The 21,832-nt window shown below is 41.3% G+C and overlaps 1 protein-coding gene across 1 annotated transcript; it reads left to right on the top strand.

Annotated features, from left to right (window-relative positions):
• Window positions 1-3,953: 3,953 nt before the first annotated feature.
• On the top strand, window positions 3,954-18,829 carry ap4e1 (adaptor related protein complex 4 subunit epsilon 1). Its single transcript, XM_087797940.1, has 21 exons — window positions 3,954-4,212; window positions 5,332-5,403; window positions 5,475-5,598; window positions 5,658-5,731; window positions 5,817-5,938; window positions 6,004-6,163; window positions 6,219-6,385; window positions 7,317-7,390; window positions 7,536-7,658; window positions 7,716-7,825; window positions 7,886-8,027; window positions 8,737-8,847; window positions 8,903-9,021; window positions 12,024-12,326; window positions 12,647-12,767; window positions 13,050-13,188; window positions 15,966-16,191; window positions 16,281-16,721; window positions 16,789-16,964; window positions 17,918-18,075; window positions 18,593-18,829. The coding sequence occupies exons 1-21, from the start codon at window positions 4,078-4,080 to the stop codon at window positions 18,745-18,747; spliced, it is 3,252 nt and encodes a 1,083-aa protein (XP_087654066.1). The 5' UTR covers window positions 3,954-4,077; the 3' UTR covers window positions 18,748-18,829.
• Window positions 18,830-21,832: the final 3,003 nt, after the last annotated feature.

Raw genomic sequence — 21,832 nt, 5'->3', positions numbered from 1 at the left:
CGTGCGCCCTCTAGAGGTCAACAAGCTCAACGGTTCATACAGAAAATATTCACTTGGAGGTGTTCTTCGGAGATGTTCTTCAGAGGTGTTCTTCAGACATGTTCTCTGAAGAACACCTCTGAAGAACATCTCTGAAGAACACCTCTGAAGAACATCTCTGAAGATGTTCTTCAGAGGTGTTCTTCAGTGATGTTCTTCGGAGATGTTCTTCAGAGGTGTTCTTCAGAGGTGTTCTTCAGAGATGTTCTTCAGCGGTGTTCTTCAGAGATGTTCTTCAGAGATGTTCTTCGGACATGTTCTTCGGAGATGTTCTTCGGACATGTTCTTCGGAGATGTTCTTCGGAGGTGTTCTTCAGAGGTGTTCTTCAGAGGTGTTCTTCAGAGATGTTCTTCGGAGATGTTCTTCGGAGATGTTCTTCGGAGATGTTCTTCAGAGATGTTCTTCAGGCATGTTCTTCAGAGATGTTCTTCAGAGATGTTCTTCAGAGGTGTTTTTCAGAGATGTTCTTCAGAGATGTTCTTCAGAGATGCTCAACAGGTTCAGGTCAGTTACTCTAGGACCTTCAATGGTCCTCGACAGGTTCTGTTCGCTATGGAGCAGGTTTTCCTCCAGCATGTTTGTTCTCCATCCCTCCTCAAGTCTTACTGGAGAACATCCTCCCACAGGAAGCTCCTCCATGAGGTGAAGATCTCTGGTGACCTCCAGACATGACTCTTGACCTTCAAATCTTTTATCAGAGAATCTTGTTGGTGATGATTTAAGGTTGTTCTGACACTTGTTCTTCTGCCTGGTTCTTCAGTTCCTCACAGGCATGCTCCTTGTTCTTCAGACCTCCCTGACCTTCTGTGGCTCAGTGTGGAGGCTCTAGAGTCATTTCTCAATAATGGAGGCGACTGTGACCTTTGAACCTTCGATAATTCCTCGACCTCATGTCTGGTTGTTGTTCTATCCACAGTTGTGTCTTCATCATGTGGACCAGCCTCAGGTGCTCTAGTGTTGTGTGTCCAAGTCAGTGGAAACATTTAAGATTTGAAGGTCATAGCAAAGAGTGAGAAAACTTGCTGTAACTTTTACACATGAAAAAATTCTCTTTTGAAGAGTCTATACAAAAATAATAAATCTGGGCGAACAAGAGGTTACGAGAGTCCATTATGATGTAATAATGGCTTCACTCCTCCAGCTGTAATCACACTGTATTTATACGACAAGTCCCCTGGAGATGGAGACTTCCGTGACTGATAACGCGCGGTGACAAACCTCCATGCTTGTCCAATCACAGCAGAGTGGGTGTGGTTATGGTCAACAAGATTTAATCTCCAGAAAAACAAAGTGTTTTCAGTGGGCGGAGCTTAAGATCATTTTCTAATATTTCAATGAAAAGAGAGTTTTTTATAAACACACACTGATGATACAATAGAGTCACACATCACAACAACACACACTGATGATACAATAGATTCACACATCACAACAACACACACACACACACTGATGATACAATAGATTCACACATCACAACAACACACACACTGATGATATAATAGAGTCACACATCACAACAACACACACTGATGATACAATAGATTCACGCATCACAACAACACACACACACTGATGATACAATAGATTCACACATCACAACAACACACACACACTGATGACACAATAGAGTCACACATCACAACAACACACACACTGATGATACAATAGAGTCACACAACACAACAACACACACACTGATGATACAATAGAGTCACACATCACAACACACACACACTGATGATACAATATAGTCACACATCACAACACACACACACTGATGATACAACAGAGTCACACATCACAACAACACACACACACTGATGACACAATAGAGTCACACATCACAACACACACGGATGATACAATAGAGTCACAAATCACAACACACACACACTGATGATACAATAGAGTCACACATCACAAAAACACACACACACTGATGATACATTAGAGTCACACATCACAACAACACACACACTGATGATACAATAAAGTCACACATCACAACACACACACACTGATGATACAATAGAGTCACACATCACAACACACACTGATGATACAATAGAGTCACAAATCACAACAACACACACACTGATGATACAATAGAGTCACACATCACAACAACACACACACTGATGATACAACAGAGTCACACATCACAACAACACACACACTGATGATACAATAGAGTCACACATCACAACAACACACACACACTGATGATACAATAGAGTCAAGCATCACAACACACACACACACTGATGATACAATAGAGTCACACATCACAACAACACACACACTGATGATACAATAGAGTCACGCATCACAACAACACATACACACACACACTGATGATACAATAGAGTTACACATCACAACAACACACACACACTGATGACACAATAGAGTCACACATCACAACAACACACACACTGATGATACAATAGAGTCACACATCACAACACACACACACTTATGATACAATAGAGTCACACATCACAACAACACACACACACTGATGACACAATAGAGTCACACATCACAACAACACACACACTGATGATACAATAGAGTCACACATCACAAAAACACACACACACTGATGATACATTAGAGTCACACATCACAACAACACACACACTGATGATACAATAGAGTCACACATCACAACACACACACACTGATGATACAATAGAGTCTCACATCAAAACAACACACACACACTGATGATACACAAAACACAAATACACTGATGATACAATAGAGTCACACATCACAACAACACACACTGATGATACAATAGAGTCACACATCACAACAACACACACACACTGATGATACAATAGAGTCACACATCACAACACACACACACACTGATGATACAATAGAGTCACACATCACAACAACACACACACTGATGATACAATAGAGTCACACATCACAACAACACACACACACTAATGATACCACAGAGTCACACATCACAACAACACACACACACTGATGATACAATAGAGTCACACATCGCAACAACACACACACACTGATGATACAATAGAATCACACATCACAACAACACACACACACTGATGATACAATAGAGTCACACATCACAACAACACACACACACTGATGATACAATAGAATCACACATCACAACAACACACACACACTGATGATACAATAGAGTCACACATCACAACAACACACACACTGATGATACAATAGAGTCACACATCACAACAACACACACACTGATGATACAATAGAGTCACACATCACAACAACACACACACACTGATGATACAATAGAGTCACACATCACAACAACACACACACTGATGATACAATAGAGTCACACATCACAACAACACACACACACTAATGATACCACAGAGTCACACATCACAACAACACACACACACTGATGATACAATAGAGTCACACATCACAACAACACACACACACTAATGATACCACAGAGTCACACATCACAACAACACACACACACTGATGATACAATAGTCACACATCACAACAACACACACACACGCACATACACACTTTAGTTCAACTATAAATGTATGTTTTGATCTATTTTACTTTAACTTAACTTCCTGTAACTTTGTCAGCATTTGAGCATTTTATTGACTGAATCTGCAGAGGATCCGCGCCTCTAAAATGAAAACACAAACAATTGAAAATGCGACGTAACAAGCAAGATTGATCTCTTACCTTCATATATTAGATGAATAATCAGGAAATTATAAATTAATTAACTGTTAAATCGACAATATGATGAAGACATGACACGCGTTGTCAATATTACTTTATCAATAAAGTTATTTTTAGTAGAAACGGATGTGACGTCACTATCCAGCGCCTTCAGTCCGGCATCAAAACAATGGCTGACTTGCAAGTTAGACGAGAGTCTTGTCAACATTGATGCTGTCCAGGCTCCTGTCGAGTCAACATGGACAGATGATGTCAACAGAGATTTGTTGGAAGAGTTTTCCGCGTCTGTCGTCGCCATGAGTGATGTTGTGGAGAGAACCTTGACGGCTCTGCCGGGTCTGTTCGACTCTCAGTCCGGATCCAGCAAACTCTGCTCCGGGTCCAGACTGGGAGCCTTGATCCGTGGAGTCACCGAGCTGACGTCCAAACATGTGAGTGTGTTTCTTACACTGACGTCCAAACATGTGAGTGTGTTTCTTACACTGACGTCCAAACATGTGAGTGTGTTTCTTACACTGACGTCCAAACATGTGAGTGTGTTTCTTACACTGACGTCCAAACATGTGAGTGTGTTTCTTACACTGACGTCCAAACATGTGAGTGTGTTTCTTACACTGACGTCATACATGTGAGTGTGTTTCTTACACTGACGTCATACATGTGAGTGTGTTTTCTTACACTGACGTCCAAACATGTGAGTGTGTTTCTTACACTGACGTCATACATGTGAGTGTGTTTTCTTACACTGACGTCCAAACATGTGAGTGTGTTTCTTACACTGACGTCATACATGTGAGTGTGTTTTCTTACACTGACGTCCAAACATGTGAGTGTGTTTCTTACACTGACGTCATACATGTGAGTGTGTTTTCTTACACTGACGTCCAAACATGTGAGTGTGTTTTCTTACACTGACGTCCAAACATGTGAGTGTGTTTTCTTACACTGACGTCCAAACATGTGAGTGTGTTTCTTACACTGACGTCCAAACATGTGAGTGTGTTTCTTACACTGACGTCCAAACATGTGAGTGTGTTTTCTTACACTGACGTCCAAACATGTGAGTGTGTTTCTTACACTGACGTCATACATGTGAGTGTGTTTCTTACACTGACGTCATACATGTGAGTGTGTTTCTTACACTGACGTCATACATGTGAGTGTGTTTCTCACACTGACGTCCAAACATGTGAGTGTGTTTCTTACACTGACGTCATACATGTGAGTGTGTTTCTTACACTGACGTCATACATGTGAGTGTGTTTCTTACACTGACGTCATACATGTGAGTGTGTTTCTTACACTGACGTCCAAACATGTGAGTGTGTTTCTTACATTGACGTCATACATGTGAGTGTGTTTCTTACACGAGCTTTGGTTTAAATAACATCATGACACACTTGAGTGTTGCTCAATAGTATCAACACATGTATATTATATATCAACACACATGTATCTATATATCTATATATATAATATCATATATATATAATATATCATATCTTCTGTATTGAAGTATAAAAAGGGTAAAGACTCGTGTTTGTCTTCAGGAAGAAGAGAAACTGATTCTCCAGGAGCTGTCGTCTCTCAAAGAACAAGTGTCTTCTCCCTGCACCTCAATGGTTTGGATCCACTGCTTTAACACGTCAACATCTAAAGTATCAACATTTGTTTGGACTCGTGTTGTTTCCAGAAGCAGATGAAGGAGCTCATGGTGAGAGCCATCTACTGCGAGATGTTGGGCTACGAAGCTTCGTTCTGCTACATTCACGCCATCAAACTGGCTCAGCAGGGCACGGGGCTGGAGAAACGAGTCGGTACGTTTCAAGCATTGAACGACTTCTCACTGTTGTCGGACTCACTTGTGTGATTCCAGGTTATCTGTGTGTGTCCTTGTTCTTGAACGAGAGTCACGAGCTGCTGCTCCTGCTCGTCAACACAGTGTTGAAGGTAAGAGTTCTATGTCGTCTCTCTGTCTCCTTCACTACCACAAGCTTCTTTCAAGAACATAACAATCGTGAAACTTTGACTTCAGGATCTTCAGAGCACAAATCTTCTGGAGGTTTGCATGGCCTTGACAGTCGTCAGTCAAATGTTTCCCAAAGACATGATCCCTGCGATCCTGCCGCTGGTTGAAGAGAAGCTCACTCACCAAAAGTTAGAGGCTGTTTCTCTTCTATTAGTCATGTTTCTGGATTCATTTCTCTTGTCTTTGATTGTAGAGAAATCATCCGAAAGAAAGCTGTTCTAGCACTTTACAAGTTCTACCTCATGGCCCCCAATCAAGTCCAACACATCCACAACAAGTTTCGCCGAGCCTTGTGTGACAAGGATCCTGGTGTGATGACGGCGTCGCTGCACATCTACCTTCAGATGATCACGGTGAGCATCTGAACTTCTGAGTGACAGGTTACAAAATGAAAGAATGTCGTTGCAGGAGAATCCAGAAGCTCATAAAGACTTGGCAGGAAGCTTCGTCACCATCCTGAAGCAGGTCGTGGCAGGAAAGCTGCCTTTGGACTACAATTACCACAGTGTTCCTGCTCCCTGGCTCCAGATCCAGCTGCTGAGGATCCTGTCGCTGCTGGGGAAGAATGACCAAAGGTATTTAATTTATTATTGTTATTATTGTTATTAGTCTTATTGTTGTTATTGTTATTATCTAAAAATGACCAAAGGTATTTAAAACAACATTAACATGTTTTATTATTGTTATTATTGTTATTAGTCTTATTGTTATTATCTAAAAATGACCAAAGGTATTTAAAACAACATTAACATGTTTTATTATTGTTATTATTGTTATTAGTCTTATTGTTATTATCTAAAAATGACCAAAGGTATTTAATTTATTATTGTAATTATTGTTATTAGTCTTATTGTTATTATCTAAAAATGACCAAAGGTATTTAAAACGACATTAGCATGTTTTATTATTGTTATTATTGTTATTAGTCTTATTGTTATTATCTTAAAATGACCAAAGGTATTTAAAACGACATTAGCATGTTTTATTATTGTTATTATTGTTATTAGTCTTATTGTTATTATCTAAAAATGAACAAAGGTATTTAAAACTACATTAGCATGTTTTATTATTGTTATTATTGTTATTAGTCTTATTGTTATCATCTAAAAATGACCAAAGGTATTTAAAACGACATTAGCATGTTTTATTATTGTTATAAGTGTATTGTTATCATCTAAAAATGACCAAAGGTATTTAAAACGACATTAACATGTTTTATTATTGTTATAAGTGTATTGTTATCATCTAAAAATGACCAAAGGTATTTAAAACGACATTAACATGTTTTATTATTGTTATAAGTGTATTGTTATCATCTAAAAATGACCAAAGGTATTTAAAACGACATTAACATGTTCTATTATTGTTATAAGTGTATTGTTATTATCTAAAAATGACCAAAGGTATTTAAAACGACATTAACATGTTTTATTATTGTAATAAGCGTATTGTTATCATCTAAAGACAGGTTTGCTGTGGATTCTTCTGATCGTTCTTCTCCTTCAGCACCAGTGAAGTCATGTACGACGTCCTGGACGAGTCTCTACGAAGAGCAGAGTTGAACCACAACATCACCTACGGTGACTCACGTTCTGCTCTCATAATAGTGTTTCTGAGCTCCTTGTACCTTCGTCACTTTTCTTGCATATATTGAGGTTTATAGTTGTGTATATAAAAATATAATAATCATTTAGTGTCTTGAAGTAATTCTGTGTATTTCTACAGCAATACTATACGAATGTGTCAAATGCATTCACACCATTCATCCCAAATCTGAACTTTTGGAAAAAGCTGCTAAATGCATCGGAAACTTTGTTCTCTCACCAAAGATCAACCTCAAGTATTTAGGTAAGAACCTCCGAGCTCATGGTCTTCAAGTGTGACTGGATGTTGTCTCTGCTGCAGGTCTGAGGGCGCTCACCTACGTGGTCCAGCAGGACCCCAGACTCGCCCTGCAGCACCAGAGGACCATCATAGAGTGTCTGGATCACTGTGATCTCATCATCAAGCGCGAGGTGAAACCAACGTTCTTCACCTTTTGTCCTGAACATGATTCTCATCATCTTCTGATCCAGACTGTGGAGCTGCTCTTCAGGATCGCAAACGCCCAGAACGTGGTGGTTATAGTGGAGAAGATGCTGGAGTTTCTTCGTATCAGTGAAGACGACTACACCACCGTCAACCTGGTGGGGAAGGTGGCGGAGCTGGCGGAGAAATATCCTTTTGTTGATCAGCTTGAGCCTGGAGATGAATGATCTTCATCATGTTGGATTTGAATCATACGTGGAGATGAATCCAATGATCTTCATCATGTTGGATTTGAATCATACGTGGAGATGAATCCAATGATCTTCATCATGTTGGATTTGAATCATACGTGGAGATGAATCCAATGATCTTCATCATGTTGGATTTGAATCATACGTGGAGATGAATCCAATGATCTTCATCATGTTGGATTTGAATCATACGTGGAGATGAATCCAATGATCTTCATCATGTTGGATTTGAATCATACGTGGAGATGAATCCAATGATCTTCATCATGTTGGATTTGAATCATACGTGGAGATGAATCCAATGATCTTCATCATGTTGGATTTGAATCATACGTGGAGATGAATCAAATGATCTTCATTATGTTGGATTTGAATCATACGTGGAGATGAATCCAATGATCTTCATCATGTTGGATTTGAATCATACGTGGAGATGAATCGAATGATCTTCATCATGTTGGATTCATCATGAACGATTGAAGCAGTATCTTTGAAAATAGAAGGAGAAGCAGATCTTACATAAACTAACTAATAATGTGTTACTCAGAGATGTATTAAATCTAATGAGTAGTAGTCGTTCAAGGTCGTGTCCAACTCTCTCGAGAGGTTGTTTCATCACTTGTTCTCCTATAACACCATGTCTACATTTGCACCCAACAACAAGTGGTTCATTGACACCATGAACACAGTGTTTTCACTCGGTGGAGACTCGATGCAGCCTGACATTCCCAACAGCTTCTTGAAAGTGATGAGTGATGGTGAGCGACGGTCACTGTGTCCTGCTGGAGCTGCTGAGCATCTGTTGTTCCTCAGGGTCCGTCAGCGAGGGAGAGAACAGAGAGTTGAGGGAGTTTGCTGTGGATTCTTACGTTCGTCTGCTGCAAAGTGACATCAGCAAACTTCCACAGCGCTTCCTGCAGGTCATCAGCTGGGTGAGCATCGTTTGATGGTTTTACATCATTTAATCAATAACTCAGTAATTCAATAATTGATATATTAAAGTTTCAATTTCTATTTGTAATGATGCATTCAAATATTTTCAAAAACTATTTCAAAATGAATCCATTTTTACACATAAGGTTTATATGTATATATATATATATACAGTATATATATATATATATATTATATATGTATATATAAAGTGTATATTCCACAGTTTAAAAGTGTATATTCCACAGTTTAAAAGTGTATATTCCACAGTTTAAAAGTGTATATTCCACAGTTTAAAAGTGTATATTCCACAGTTTAAAAGTGTATATTCCACAGTTTAAAAGTGTATATTCCACAGTTTAAAAGTGTATATTCCACAGTTTAAAAGTGTATATTCCACAGTTTAAAAGTGTATATTCCACAGTTTAAAAGTGTATATTCCACAGTTTAAAAGTGTATATTCCACAGTTTAAAAGTGTATATTCCACAGTTTAAAAGTGTATATTCCACAGTTTAAAAGTGTATATTCCACAGTTTAAAAGTGTATATTCCACAGTTTAAAAGTGTATATTCCACAGTTTAAAAGTGTATATTCCACAGTTTAAAAGTGCATATTCCACAGTTTAAAAGTGTATATTCCACAGTTTAAAAGTGTATATTCCACAGTTTGAAAGTGTATATTCCACAGTTTAAAAGTGTATATTCCACAGTTTAAAAGTGTATATTCCACAGTTTAAAAGTGTATATTCCACAGTTTAAAAGTGTATATTCCACAGTTTAAAAGTGTATATTCCACAGTTTAAAAGTGTATATTCCACAGTTTAAAAGTGTATATTCCACAGTTTAAAAGTGTATATTCCACAGTTTAAAAGTGTATATTCCACAGTTTAAAAGTGTATATTCCACAGTTTAAAAGTGTATATTCCACAGTTTAAAAGTGTATATTCCACAGTTTAAAAGTGCAGATTCCACAGTTTAAAAGTGCATATTCCACAGTTTAAAAGTGTATATTCCACAGTTTAAAAGTGTATATTCCACAGTTTGAAAGTGTATATTCCACAGTTTAAAAGTGTATATTCCACAGTTTAAAAGTGTATATTCCACAGTTTAAAAGTGTATATTCCACAGTTTAAAAGTGTATATTCCACAGTTTAAAAGTGTATATTCCACAGTTTAAAAGTGTATATTCCACAGTTTAAAAGTGTATATTCCACAGTTTAAAAGTGTATATTCCACAGTTTAAAAGTGTATATTCCACAGTTTAAAAGTGTATATTCCACAGTTTAAAAGTGTATATTCCACAGTTTAAAAGTGTATATTCCACAGTTTAAAAGTGTATATTCCACAGTTTAAAAGTGTATATTCCACAGTTTAAAAGTGTATATTCCACAGTTTAAAAGTGTATATTCCACAGTTTAAAAGTGTATATTCCACAGTTTAAAAGTGTATATTCCACAGTTTAAAAGTGTATATTCCACAGTTTAAAAGTGTATATTCCACAGTTTAAAAGTGTATATTCCACAGTTTAAAAGTGTATATTCCACAGTTTAAAAGTGTATATTCCACAGTTTAAAAGTGTATATTCCACAGTTTAAAAGTGCATATTCCACAGTTTAAAAGTGTATATTCCACAGTTTAAAAGTGTATATTCCACAGTTTGAAAGTGTATATTCCACAGTTTAAAAGTGTATATTCCACAGTTTAAAAGTGTATATTCCACAGTTTAAAAGTGTATATTCCACAGTTTAAAAGTGTATATTCCACAGTTTAAAAGTGTATATTCCACAGTTTAAAAGTGTATATTCCACAGTTTAAAAGTGTATATTCCACAGTTTAAAAGTGTATATTCCACAGTTTAAAAGTGTATATTCCACAGTTTAAAAGTGTATATTCCACAGTTTAAAAGTGTATATTCCACAGTTTAAAAGTGTATATTCCACAGTTTAAAAGTGTAGATTCCACAGTTTAAAAGTGCATATTCCACAGTTTAAAAGTGCATATTCCACAGTTTAAAAGTGTATATTCCACAGTTTGAAAGTGTATATTCCACAGTTTAAAAGTGTATATTCCACAGTTTAAAAGTGTATATTCCACAGTTTAAAAGTGTATATTCCACAGTTTAAAAGTGTATATTCCACAGTTTAAAAGTGTATATTCCACAGTTTAAAAGTGTATATTCCACAGTTTAAAAGTGTATATTCCACAGTTTAAAAGTGTATATTCCACAGTTTAAAAGTGTATATTCCACAGTTTAAAAGTGTATATTCCACAGTTTAAAAGTGTATATTCCACAGTTTAAAAGTGTATATTCCACAGTTTAAAAGTGTATATTCCACAGTTTAAAAGTGTATATTCCACAGTTTAAAAGTGTATATTCCACAGTTTAAAAGTGTATATTCCACAGTTTAAAAGTGTATATTCCACAGTTTAAAAGTGTATATTCCACAGTTTAAAAGTGTATATTCCACAGTTTAAAAGTGTAGATTCCACAGTTTAAAAGTGCATATTCCACAGTTTAAAAGTGTATATTCCACAGTTTAAAAGTGTATATTCCACAGTTTAAAAGTGTATATTCCACAGTTTAAAAGTGTAGATTCCACAGTTTAAAAGTGCATATTCCACAGTTTAAAAGTGTATATTCCACAGTTTAAAAGTGTATATTCCACAGTTTGAAAGTGTATATTCCACAGTTTAAAAGTGTATATTCCACAGTTTAAAAGTGTATATTCCACAGTTTAAAAGTGTATATTCCACAGTTTAAAAGTGTATATTCCACAGTTTAAAAGTGTATATTCCACAGTTTAAAAGTGTATATTCCACAGTTTAAAAGTGTATATTCCACAGTTTAAAAGTGTATATTCCACAGTTTAAAAGTGTATATTCCACAGTTTAAAAGTGTATATTCCACAGTTTAAAAGTGTTTATTCCACAGTTTAAAAGTGATAACATTCTGATGACACTAATAAAACCATAGATTCTTCTCTCGTCCTGCTTCTCTCAGGTTCTCGGGGAATATTCTCGCCTGAAGGAAGATTTAAAATCTGCAAAAGTCGTCTCACTTCTGGGGAAACTTTTGGACGTGAAGCACTGCAGCAGTGAAACGAAGAGCTGGGTCCTGATGTCCATGACCAAGCTGTGTGAGGGCCCTGAGGGGCTCCCTCCTCTCCAGGGGGTCTGTGAGGCGTACCTCAGCTCCATGGACACCGTGTTGAGGCAGCGAGCCGAGGAGCTGCAGCACTTGAGTCTGGACGCTGAGCTGCGAGCGCTCGTGCTGACGGGAGGTGACGGGATGGACTCTGTGGAGGTAAGTCCTGCTCCACCTGTTGACCTCAACATCGTACCTTCAACTTTATGAGTCATTAGATCCAAACTTCTAGTGTGTGAACAGACTCAAGTTGAAGTTCTTTTATTGTCAAACGTATCAAGACATTCAAACTTAGTCATCAATCAACAGGTCAACACATGTTTGTTACTTCAAAGGTTCACTTGTATTGAAGGAAAATAGCCGGGAGTGAAGTTTGCTTCTCATGAAAACACGCTTCTCTTGTATCTGCTCGTCTTCGGCGGCGTGAGATCAAAGCGTTACTTTGAGATGATCTGGTTCCTCCTCGTGTTGGTTTGCAGGTCGACTCGTCGCTCTCCTTCTTGGACGGATTGGTGTCGGAGGCGTTGTCTGCTGGTGCAGCTCCTTACAAGCCTCCTCATCACAGGCAGGAGGAGCAGGAGGAGCAGGAGGAGCACAGAGGTGAGGAGAACATCCTGGATCTGACTCACTTCAGATGCTGAGAAGAATCACAAACGTATTGTAAGAACAACACTGAGCTCTGGCGACGGATACAATGAAATGAATGCAAATGAATTTAATACAAATAAATAAAAATGAACAAAATAAAAAACAATGTCAACATTTCAAAAATATATGTTTTGGTTAATAATATGTAAACAATCAATCAAAAGATTGATTAACAAAAATAATAATAATCACAATCTATTGCTACAAGAGTTTAACGCTTGTGTTCTGGCTCAGCTCTGAGCCTTCAGCCGTACAACCTGTCGCTGCCCATCAGCGCGTCTGTCTGCTCAGTGACAGACAGACAGTCGCCCACACTCTTGTCTCTGAGCTCCGGTCTGTCCGGTGACAGCATGGACCCGCCAGCCAAGGGAAGGTACGAGAACCACCAGAAGAGCTACCAGAACCTCATTAACACGTCTTCTCCACTCCTGTGTCACCATTAGGTCTGTATTTGAAGGAAAACCTTCAAAAGGAAAACCTTCAAATAGAGGACTTTAAAAGAGGAGAGGACTTTGAGGAGAAGAGAGGACTTTGAGGAGAAGAGAGGACTTTGAGGAGAAGAGAGGACTTTGAGGAGAAGAGAGGACTTTGAGGAGAAGAGAGGACTTTGAGGAGAAGAGAAGGCTTTGAGGAGAGGAGAAGACTTGGAGGAGAGGACTTGGAGGAGAGGAGAGAACTTTGAGGAGAGGAGAAGAGAGGACTTTGAGGAGAAGAGAGGACTTTAGAAGAGGAGAGGACTTTAAAAGAGGAGAGGACTTTGAGGAGAAGAGAGGACTTTGAGGAGAAGAGAGGACTTTAGAAGAGGAGAGGACTTTAGAAGAGGAGAGGACTTTAAAAGAGGAGAGGACTTTAAAAGAGGAGAGGACTTTAGAAGAGGAGAGGACTTTGAGGAGAAGAGAGGACTTTAGAAGAGGAGAGGACTTTAGAAGAGGAGAGGACTTTAAAAGAGGAGAGGACTTTAAAAGAGGAGAGGACTTTGAGGAGAAGAGAGGACTTTAGAAGAGGAGAGGACTTTGAGGAGAAGAGAGGACTTTAGAAGAGGAGAGGACTTTAGAAAAGGAGAGGACTTTAAAAGAGGAGAGGACTTTGAGGAGAAGAGAGGACTTTGAGGAGAAGAGAGGACTTTGAGGAGAAGAGAGGACTTTAGAAGAGGAGAGAACTTTAGAAGAGGAGAGGACTTTAAAAGAGGAGAGGACTTTAAAAGAGGAGAGGACTTTAGAAGAGGAGAGGACTTTAGAAGAGGAGAGGACTTTAAAAGAGGAGAGGACTTTGAGGAGAAGAGAGGACTTTGAGGAGAAGAGAGGACTTTGAGGAGAAGAGAGGACTTTGAGGAGAAGAGAGGACTTTGAGGAGAAGAGAAGGCTTTGAGGAGAGGAGAAGACTTGGAGGAGAGGACTTGGAGGAGAGGAGAGAACTTTGAGGAGAGGAGAAGAGAGAACTTTGAGGAGAGGAGAAGAGAGGACTTTGAGGAGAAGAGAGGACTTTAGAAGAGGAGAGGACTTTAAAAGAGGAGAGGACTTTGAGGAGAAGAGAGGACTTTGAGGAGAAGAGAGGACTTTAGAAGAGGAGAGGACTTTAGAAGAGGAGAGGACTTTAAAAGAGGAGAGGACTTTAAAAGAGGAGAGGACTTTAGAAGAGGAGAGGACTTTGAGGAGAAGAGAGGACTTTGAGGAGAAGAGAGGACTTTAGAAGAGGAGAGGACTTTAAAAGAGGAGAGGACTTTGAGGAGAAGAGAGGACTTTGAGGAGAAGAGAGGACTTTGAGGAGAAGAGAGGACCTTGAGGAGAAGAGAGGACTTTGAGGAGAAGAGAGGACTTTGAGGAGAAGAGAGGACCTTGAGGAGAAGAGAGGACTTTGAGGAGAAGAGAGGACTTTAGAAGAGGAGAGGACTTTAGAAGAGGAGAGGACTTTAGAAGAGGAGAGGACTTTAAAAGAGGAGAGGACTTTAAAAGAGGAGAGGACTTTGAGGAGAAGAGAGGACTTTAGAAGAGGAGAGGACTTTGAGGAGAAGAGAGGAATTTAGAAGAGGAGAGGACTTTAGAAAAGGAGAGGACTTTAAAAGAGGAGAGGACTTTGAGGAGAAGAGAGGACTTTGAGGAGAAGAGAGGACTTTAGAAGAGGAGAGGACTTTAAAAGAGGAGAGGACTTTGAGGAGAAGAGAGGACTTTGAGGAGAAGAGAGGACTTTAGAAGAGGAGAGGACTTTAAAAGAGGAGAGGACTTTGAGGAGAAGAGAGGACTTTGAGGAGAAGAGAGGACTTTGAGGAGAAGAGAGGACCTTGAGGAGAAGAGAGGACTTTGAGGAGAAGAGAGGACTTTAGAAGAGGAGAGGACTTTAGAAGAGGAGAGGACTTTAAAAGAGGAGAGGACTTTAAAAGAGGAGAGGACTTTAAAAGAGGAGAGGACTTTAAAAGAGGAGAGGACTTTGAGGAGAAGAGAGGACTTTAGAAGAGGAGAGGACTTTGAGGAGAAGAGAGGAATTTAGAAGAGGAGAGGACTTTAGAAAAGGAGAGGACTTTAAAAGAGGAGAGGACTTTGAGGAGAAGAGAGGACTTTGAGGAGAAGAGAGGACTTTGAGGAGAAGAGAGGACTTTAGAAGAGGAGAGGACTTTAGAAGAGGAGAGGACTTTAAAAGAGGAGAGGACTTTAAAAGAGGAGAGGACTTTAGAAGAGGAGAGGACTTTAGAAGAGGAGAGGACTTTAAAAGAGGAGAGGACTTTAAAAGAGGAGAGGACTTTAGAAGAGGAGAGGACTTTAGAAGAGGAGAGGACTTTAGAAGAGGAGAGGACTTTAAAAGAGGAGAGGACTTTAGAAGAGGAGAGGACTTTAGAAGAGGAGAGGACTTTAGAAGAGGAGAGGACTTTAGAAGAGGAGAGGACTTTAAAAGAGGAGAGGACTTTGAGGAGAAGAGAGGACTTTGAGGAGAAGAGAGGACTTTGAGGAGAAGAGAGGACTTTGAGGAGAAGAGAGGACTTTAGAAGAGGAGAGGACTTTAGAAGAGAAGAGGACTTTAGAAGAGGAGAGGACTTTAAAAGAAGAGAGGACTTTGAGGAGAAGAGATGACTTTGAGGAGAAGAGAGGACTTTAGGATGGAAACTGTTGATATGTAGTTGAAACCAAATGCATGTTAGTAACGGTTCTTGTGTTCCAGCTCCATGACTTTGAAGCTGGAAGGAGTGACGAGGGTTTGGGGCAGAGGTGGTTATCTGGTCCTGAAGGAGCCTGAAGAAGAGACGGCTCAGGTAGAAGAGCCCAGTCCACTTCGCCCCCAGAGCCAATCGGCTGAAGCGTCCAGTCGTCCATCCGTAGAAGAAGAGAAGCTACAACTGGCCTCCTCTCTCTTCCAGGGCCTCGGCTCCCAGAGTCCCGTATGTTTGGTGAGTGACGACGACTCCTGCGAGATGATGTTTCTTCTCTGACTCTGAGATGATTCATGTGGATAAACACTGATGATTGTTCTGAGCAGACGGAGAAGCTCGACCCTGCAGCTCAACGATTGAGAAGGAAAGTCAAGTCCCCGACGTCTGATCTTCCTCCCGTCCTCTCTGCTGTTGATAACCTGCTGTGTGACGACCTCCTGAACTCCAGAGACCCCCCTGGTTCCTCCACGGCTCCTCAGACCTCTGAGCTTCCTCAGGACTCAAGTGTTGAGTTCAATGACATGATGGCCTCGGCTCCAGAACCCAATGAAGAAGCAAAGGAACCAAACCTCTTGAGTCTTTTGTCTCCACTTCTGGACTGCCCTGGAGTTTCCTGCTCCGACGTGAAGCTTCTGTGCTCCAACCAACGTCTGGAGGTCCACGCCTGTCACCTGCAGAAGAAGAACTCTCTGGTGTTTGTTGTTCTTATCACCAACTCTTCAGATGTTCAACGGCTGCAGCTGAAGTTTGACTCCGATGATCTTGAGGTGAGATAATAAGCTAATCGAATCTGCATGCCTCTGACCTCTGACCTCTGACCTCTGGGTTCTTCAGGTGGATTGTCTCTCTGAGGTGACGCAACAGAGCGTTGAAGTTCACCAATATTCACTCACGGTGACGAGACCTTCAGTTCACCCTCCAGTCGTTGGTGCAGTTTCCTTTCATAGGCCTGATGGTGACCTTCAGACTATGACCTTCTCGTACAAACTCCCGCTCACCTGCTTCATCAGGTAAAGTAGCTTTTAGGTTCTTAAACATCACCTAGTATTGACTCTGGTGTCATTAAACATCAACTAGTATCAACTCTGGTGTCATTAAACATCAACTAGTATCAACTCTGGTGTCATTAAACATCACCTAGTATCTACTCTGGTGTCATTAAACATCAACTAGTATCAACTCTGGTGTCATTAAACATCAACTAGTATCTACTCTGGTGTCATTAAACATCAACTAGTATCAACTCTGGTGTCATTAAACATCAACTAGTATCAACTCTGGTGTCATTAAACATCAACTAGTATCAACTCTGGTGTCATTAAACATCAACTAGTATCAACTCTGGTGTCATTAATCATCAACTAGTATCAACTCTGGTGTCATTAAACATCAACTAGTATCAACTCTGGTGTCATTAAACATCAACTAGTATCAACTCTGGTGTCATTAAACATCAACTAGTATCAACTCTGGTGTCATTAAACATCAACTAGTATCAACTCTGGTGTCATTAAACATCAACTAGTATCAACTCTGGTGTCATTAAACATCAACTAGTATCAACTCTGGTATCATGTAGTAAACGTTCTTCAAGACACAGTTATTTCTCATCATGACCATGTTTTAATTATTACTTTATAAAGTTGCTCTGAAATCTGGACGAACAAGAGGTTACGATGGTCCATTATGACGTAATAATGGCTTCACTCCTCCTCCAGCTCTAATCACACTTTGTTTATACAACGAGTCCCATCGAGGTGGAGACCATTGATGACGCGCTGTGACAAACCTTCATTTTTTAGCTTTAGATTTCCTTTGTTAGTCCCACAGTGGGAGACTTCAGTAGTACTTTACATCAGGTGAAAACAAGAATACAATAATCAAAGTACACTCAAGAATAGAATAAAACCTTGTGAAGAATGTTAACGAGCTGCTCTAACCTCTGCTGGATGACCGAGGACAGACCCCTGGTGCTCTCCACTGAGGAGTACGGTTCCATGTGGCTGGACTTCTCTAACGACACCAGGCAGAATCTGAACCTGCTGGAGGATCAGGAACCTCTGAAGGCTACACTGGACCTTCTGCAGGAGAAACTTCACCTCCATGTTGTGGAGATCATAGGTAACACCCCATAATGTACGTCATTGTTGTGTGGGATCAGGAGATCATAGGTAACATCCCATAATGTACGTCATTGTTGTGTGGGATCAGGAGATCATAGGTAACATCCCATAATGTACGTCATTGTTGTGTGTGATCATGTTTATTATGACGTTAAACACATGAAGTCAACAGTTACAGTCAGAAGCTGCTTTACACTTTGTTCTCTCTGTTACAAACGTGTCATTCATTTGAACACATTAACTTCAGTGGAGACACTAATGACCTCACGCACCTCACTTATGGTGCCAACATAACACTGAACTCCCATGATGCCTTTCTACACGCTGACCTATTGTATATTATATATATATTATATAGTCGTGAACATGAATCTGATTTTACCTTTTTGTTCGATGACGTTTTATCTTTAAGTTCATCAAACATTGACTTTAACATCTTTTGTTTGTATCTCATCTTGAAGAGGTTAAAGGTCATTAATGTTAAAGTAAAAAGTCGTTGCTCTTGGTCTCCACAGGGCAGGAGGGGATCGTAGCGTGTCGTCTGCTGCCGGACGCGCCATGTTTGCTTCACTGTCGTGTTCACGCCGGAGTCCTCGCCGTCTGGCTGCGCTCGCCGGTACCAGAGCTGCCCGACTGCCTGCTGTACCACTGCCAGAGGGTCCTGCAGTAACACTGCCAGAGGGTCCTGCAGTACCACTGCCAGAGGGTCCTGCAGTACCACTGCCAGAGGGTCCTGCAGTACCACTGCCAGAGGGTCCTGCAGTACCACTGCCAGAGGGTTCTGCAGTACCACTGCCAGAGGGTTCTGCAGTACCACTGCCAGAGGGTCCTGTAGTACCACTGCCAGAGGGTCCTGTAGTACCACTGCCAGAGGGTCCTGCAGTACCACTGCCAGAGGGTTCTGTAGTACCACTGCCAGAGAGTTCTGCAGTACCACTGCCAGAGGGTTCTGCAGTACCACTGCCAGAGGGTTCTGTAGTACCACTGCCAGAGGGTTCTGCAGTACCACTGCCAGAGGGTCCTGTAGTACCACTGCCAGAGGGTTCTGCAGTACCACTGCCAGAGGGTCCTGTAGTACCACTGCCAGAGGGTCCTGTAGTACCACTGCCAGAGGGTTCTGCAGTACCACTGCCAGAGGGTTCTGCAGTACCACTGCCAGAGGGTTCTGTAGTACCACTGCCAGAGGGTCCTGCAGTACCACTGCCAGAGGGTTCTGTAGTACCACTGCCAGAGGGTCCTGTAGTACCACTGCCAGAGGGTTCTGCAGTACCACTGCCAGAGGGTTCTGCAGTACCACTGCCAGAGGGTTCTGCAGTACCACTGCCAGAGGGTCCTGTAGTACCACTGCCAGAGGGTTCTGCAGTACCACTGCCAGAGGGTCCTGTAGTACCACTGCCAGAGGGTTCTGCAGTACCACTGCCAGAGGGTCCTGCAGTACCACTGCCAGAGGGTCCTGTAGTACCACTGCCAGAGGGTTCTGCAGTACCACTGCCAGAGGGTTCTGCAGTACCACTGCCAGAGGGTTCTGCAGTACCACTGCCAGAGGGTTCTGCAGTACCACTGCCAGAGGGTCCTGTAGTACCACTGCCAGAGGGTCCTGTAGTACCACTGCCAGAGGGTCCTGTAGTACCACTGCCAGAGGGTCCTGCAGTACCACTGCCAGAGGGTCCTGCAGTACCACTGCCAGAGGGTCCTGCAGTACCACTGCCAGAGGGTTCTGCAGTGATGGGAGCGTTTATCTCATGAGCATCAACTTGTTACTCATCTGTTGGTTTCAAATGTGTCTTAAAAGAAGGGCTCGAGAGTAACTTGAAGTATTTCTGTTTGAACAAGTGTTTTCTAAACCAGCTCCATGTTCGTTCATTTAGTTCTGCCTCATGTTTCCGGATGGAGAGAGGATGGAGGAGAGGATGGAGGAGAGGATGGAGGACAGGATGGAGAGAGGATGGAGAGAGGATGGAGAGAGGATGGAGAGAGGATGGAGGAGAGGATGGAGGAGAGGATGGAGGAGAGGATGGAGGAGAGGATGGAGGAGAGGATGGAGGAGAGGATGGAGGAGAGGATGGAGGAGAGGATGGAGGAGAGGATGGAGGAGAGGATGGAGGAGAGGATGGAGGAGAGGATGGAGGAGAGGATGGAGGAGAGGATGGAGAGAGGATGGAGAGAGGATGGAGGAGAGGATGGAGGAGAGGATGGAGGAGAGGATGGAGAGAGGATGGAGGAGAGGATGGAGGAGAGGATGGAGGAGAGGATGGAGGAGAGGATGGAGGAGAGGATGGAGGAGAGGATGGAGGAGAGGATGGAGGAGAGGATGGAGGAGAGGATGGAGGAGAGGATGGAGGAGAGGATGGAGGAGAGGATGGAGGAGAGGATGGAGGAGAGGATGGAGAGAGGATGGAGAGAGGATGGAGGAGAGGATGGAGAGAGGAGGACGGAACGATGAGAATGTTCAGTAATGGTTTGATCGATGATTCAAAGACTCACTCGTGTTTAAACTGTTTTTAACCTGTTTGTCAGTTAAATCATGAAGTTGATGTTCAATCATGTTTTTGTTGAGATTCTGCTGAGACTTCCTTGTGTGTGTGTGTGTGTGTGTGTGTGTGTGTGTGTGTGTGTGTGTGTGTGTGTGTGTGTGTGTGTGTGTGTGTGTGTGTGTGTGTGTGTGTGTGTGTGTGTGTGTGTGTGTGTGTGTGTGTGTGTGTGTGTGTGTGTGTGTGTGTGTGTGTGTGTGTGTGTGTGTGTGTGTGTGTGTGTGTGTGTGTGTGTGTGCGTGCGTGCGTGCGTGCGCGCGCGTGTGCGCGCGTGCGCGTGCGCGTGTGTGTGCGCGTGCGTGTGTTGTACGGCCTGTTGATAAGTTTGATTATATTTTTATAGCGGTTGATATTTATCAGTTTTCTATCGGCAGGAATCATTGTTTTAAAAGCGTCTTGATTTGAAACGTCTTCTCGTGCCTGAGGTGCAGAAGTGTTTCTGCCTTCAACAATAAATCTAATCTGCAGACATGTTGTTGAGTTCATTTCAGGTCCATGTTTCAGTTCTTGTTCTTCTAGATCTCAGTGCATTTGACACTGTCGACACCAAATCCTTCTACAGAGGCTAGAAAACCATTTAGACATTCATGGAACTGCTCTTGACTGGTTTAAATCTTACCTGTCGGATAGAACGCACTATGAACATGTCAACCACCTCTCATCGACACACACTAAGGTCAGCTATGGTGTCCCACAAGGTTCTGTTCTTGGTCCAATACTATTCACAATCTATATGCTCCCACTAGACTTGATTAGAAGACACTCTATACATTTTCACTGTTATGCTGATGACACCCAACTTTACTTGTCCATGAAGCAGATGAAAGAATTCAGCTACACAACTACAGTCCTGTATCACAGATATCAAGTCATGGATGACCAAAAACTTCCTCCTACTGAACTCGGAAAAGACTGAGGTTTTACTAGTTGGTCCACAACATCTCAGACAATCATTAACTAATGATCTTTACATAACTTGCTCCTGCTACGAGCACCACTGTAAAGAATCAGTGTCTGCTTTGACGAGGACTTATCATTTAACTCACACATAAAACAAATCTCACGGACTGCTTACTTCCACCTTCGTAACATTTCAAAAATCAGGCATTTCCTTCCTTTAGATGCTGCTGAGAAGCTCATCCATGCTTTTGTTACCTCCAGACTATTGTAAGTCTCTTCTGTCAGGCTGTTCTAAAAAGTCTCTCAGAATCTTCAGCTCATTCA

Source organism: Callionymus lyra, chromosome 8, assembly GCF_982586985.1.
Source record: "Callionymus lyra chromosome 8, fCalLyr1.hap1.1, whole genome shotgun sequence".
NCBI classification, from domain to species: Eukaryota; Metazoa; Chordata; class Actinopteri; order Syngnathiformes; family Callionymidae; genus Callionymus; species Callionymus lyra.
Note: the sequence above shows the minus strand (reverse complement) of the source record. Positions and strands in the feature narration are given on the sequence as shown.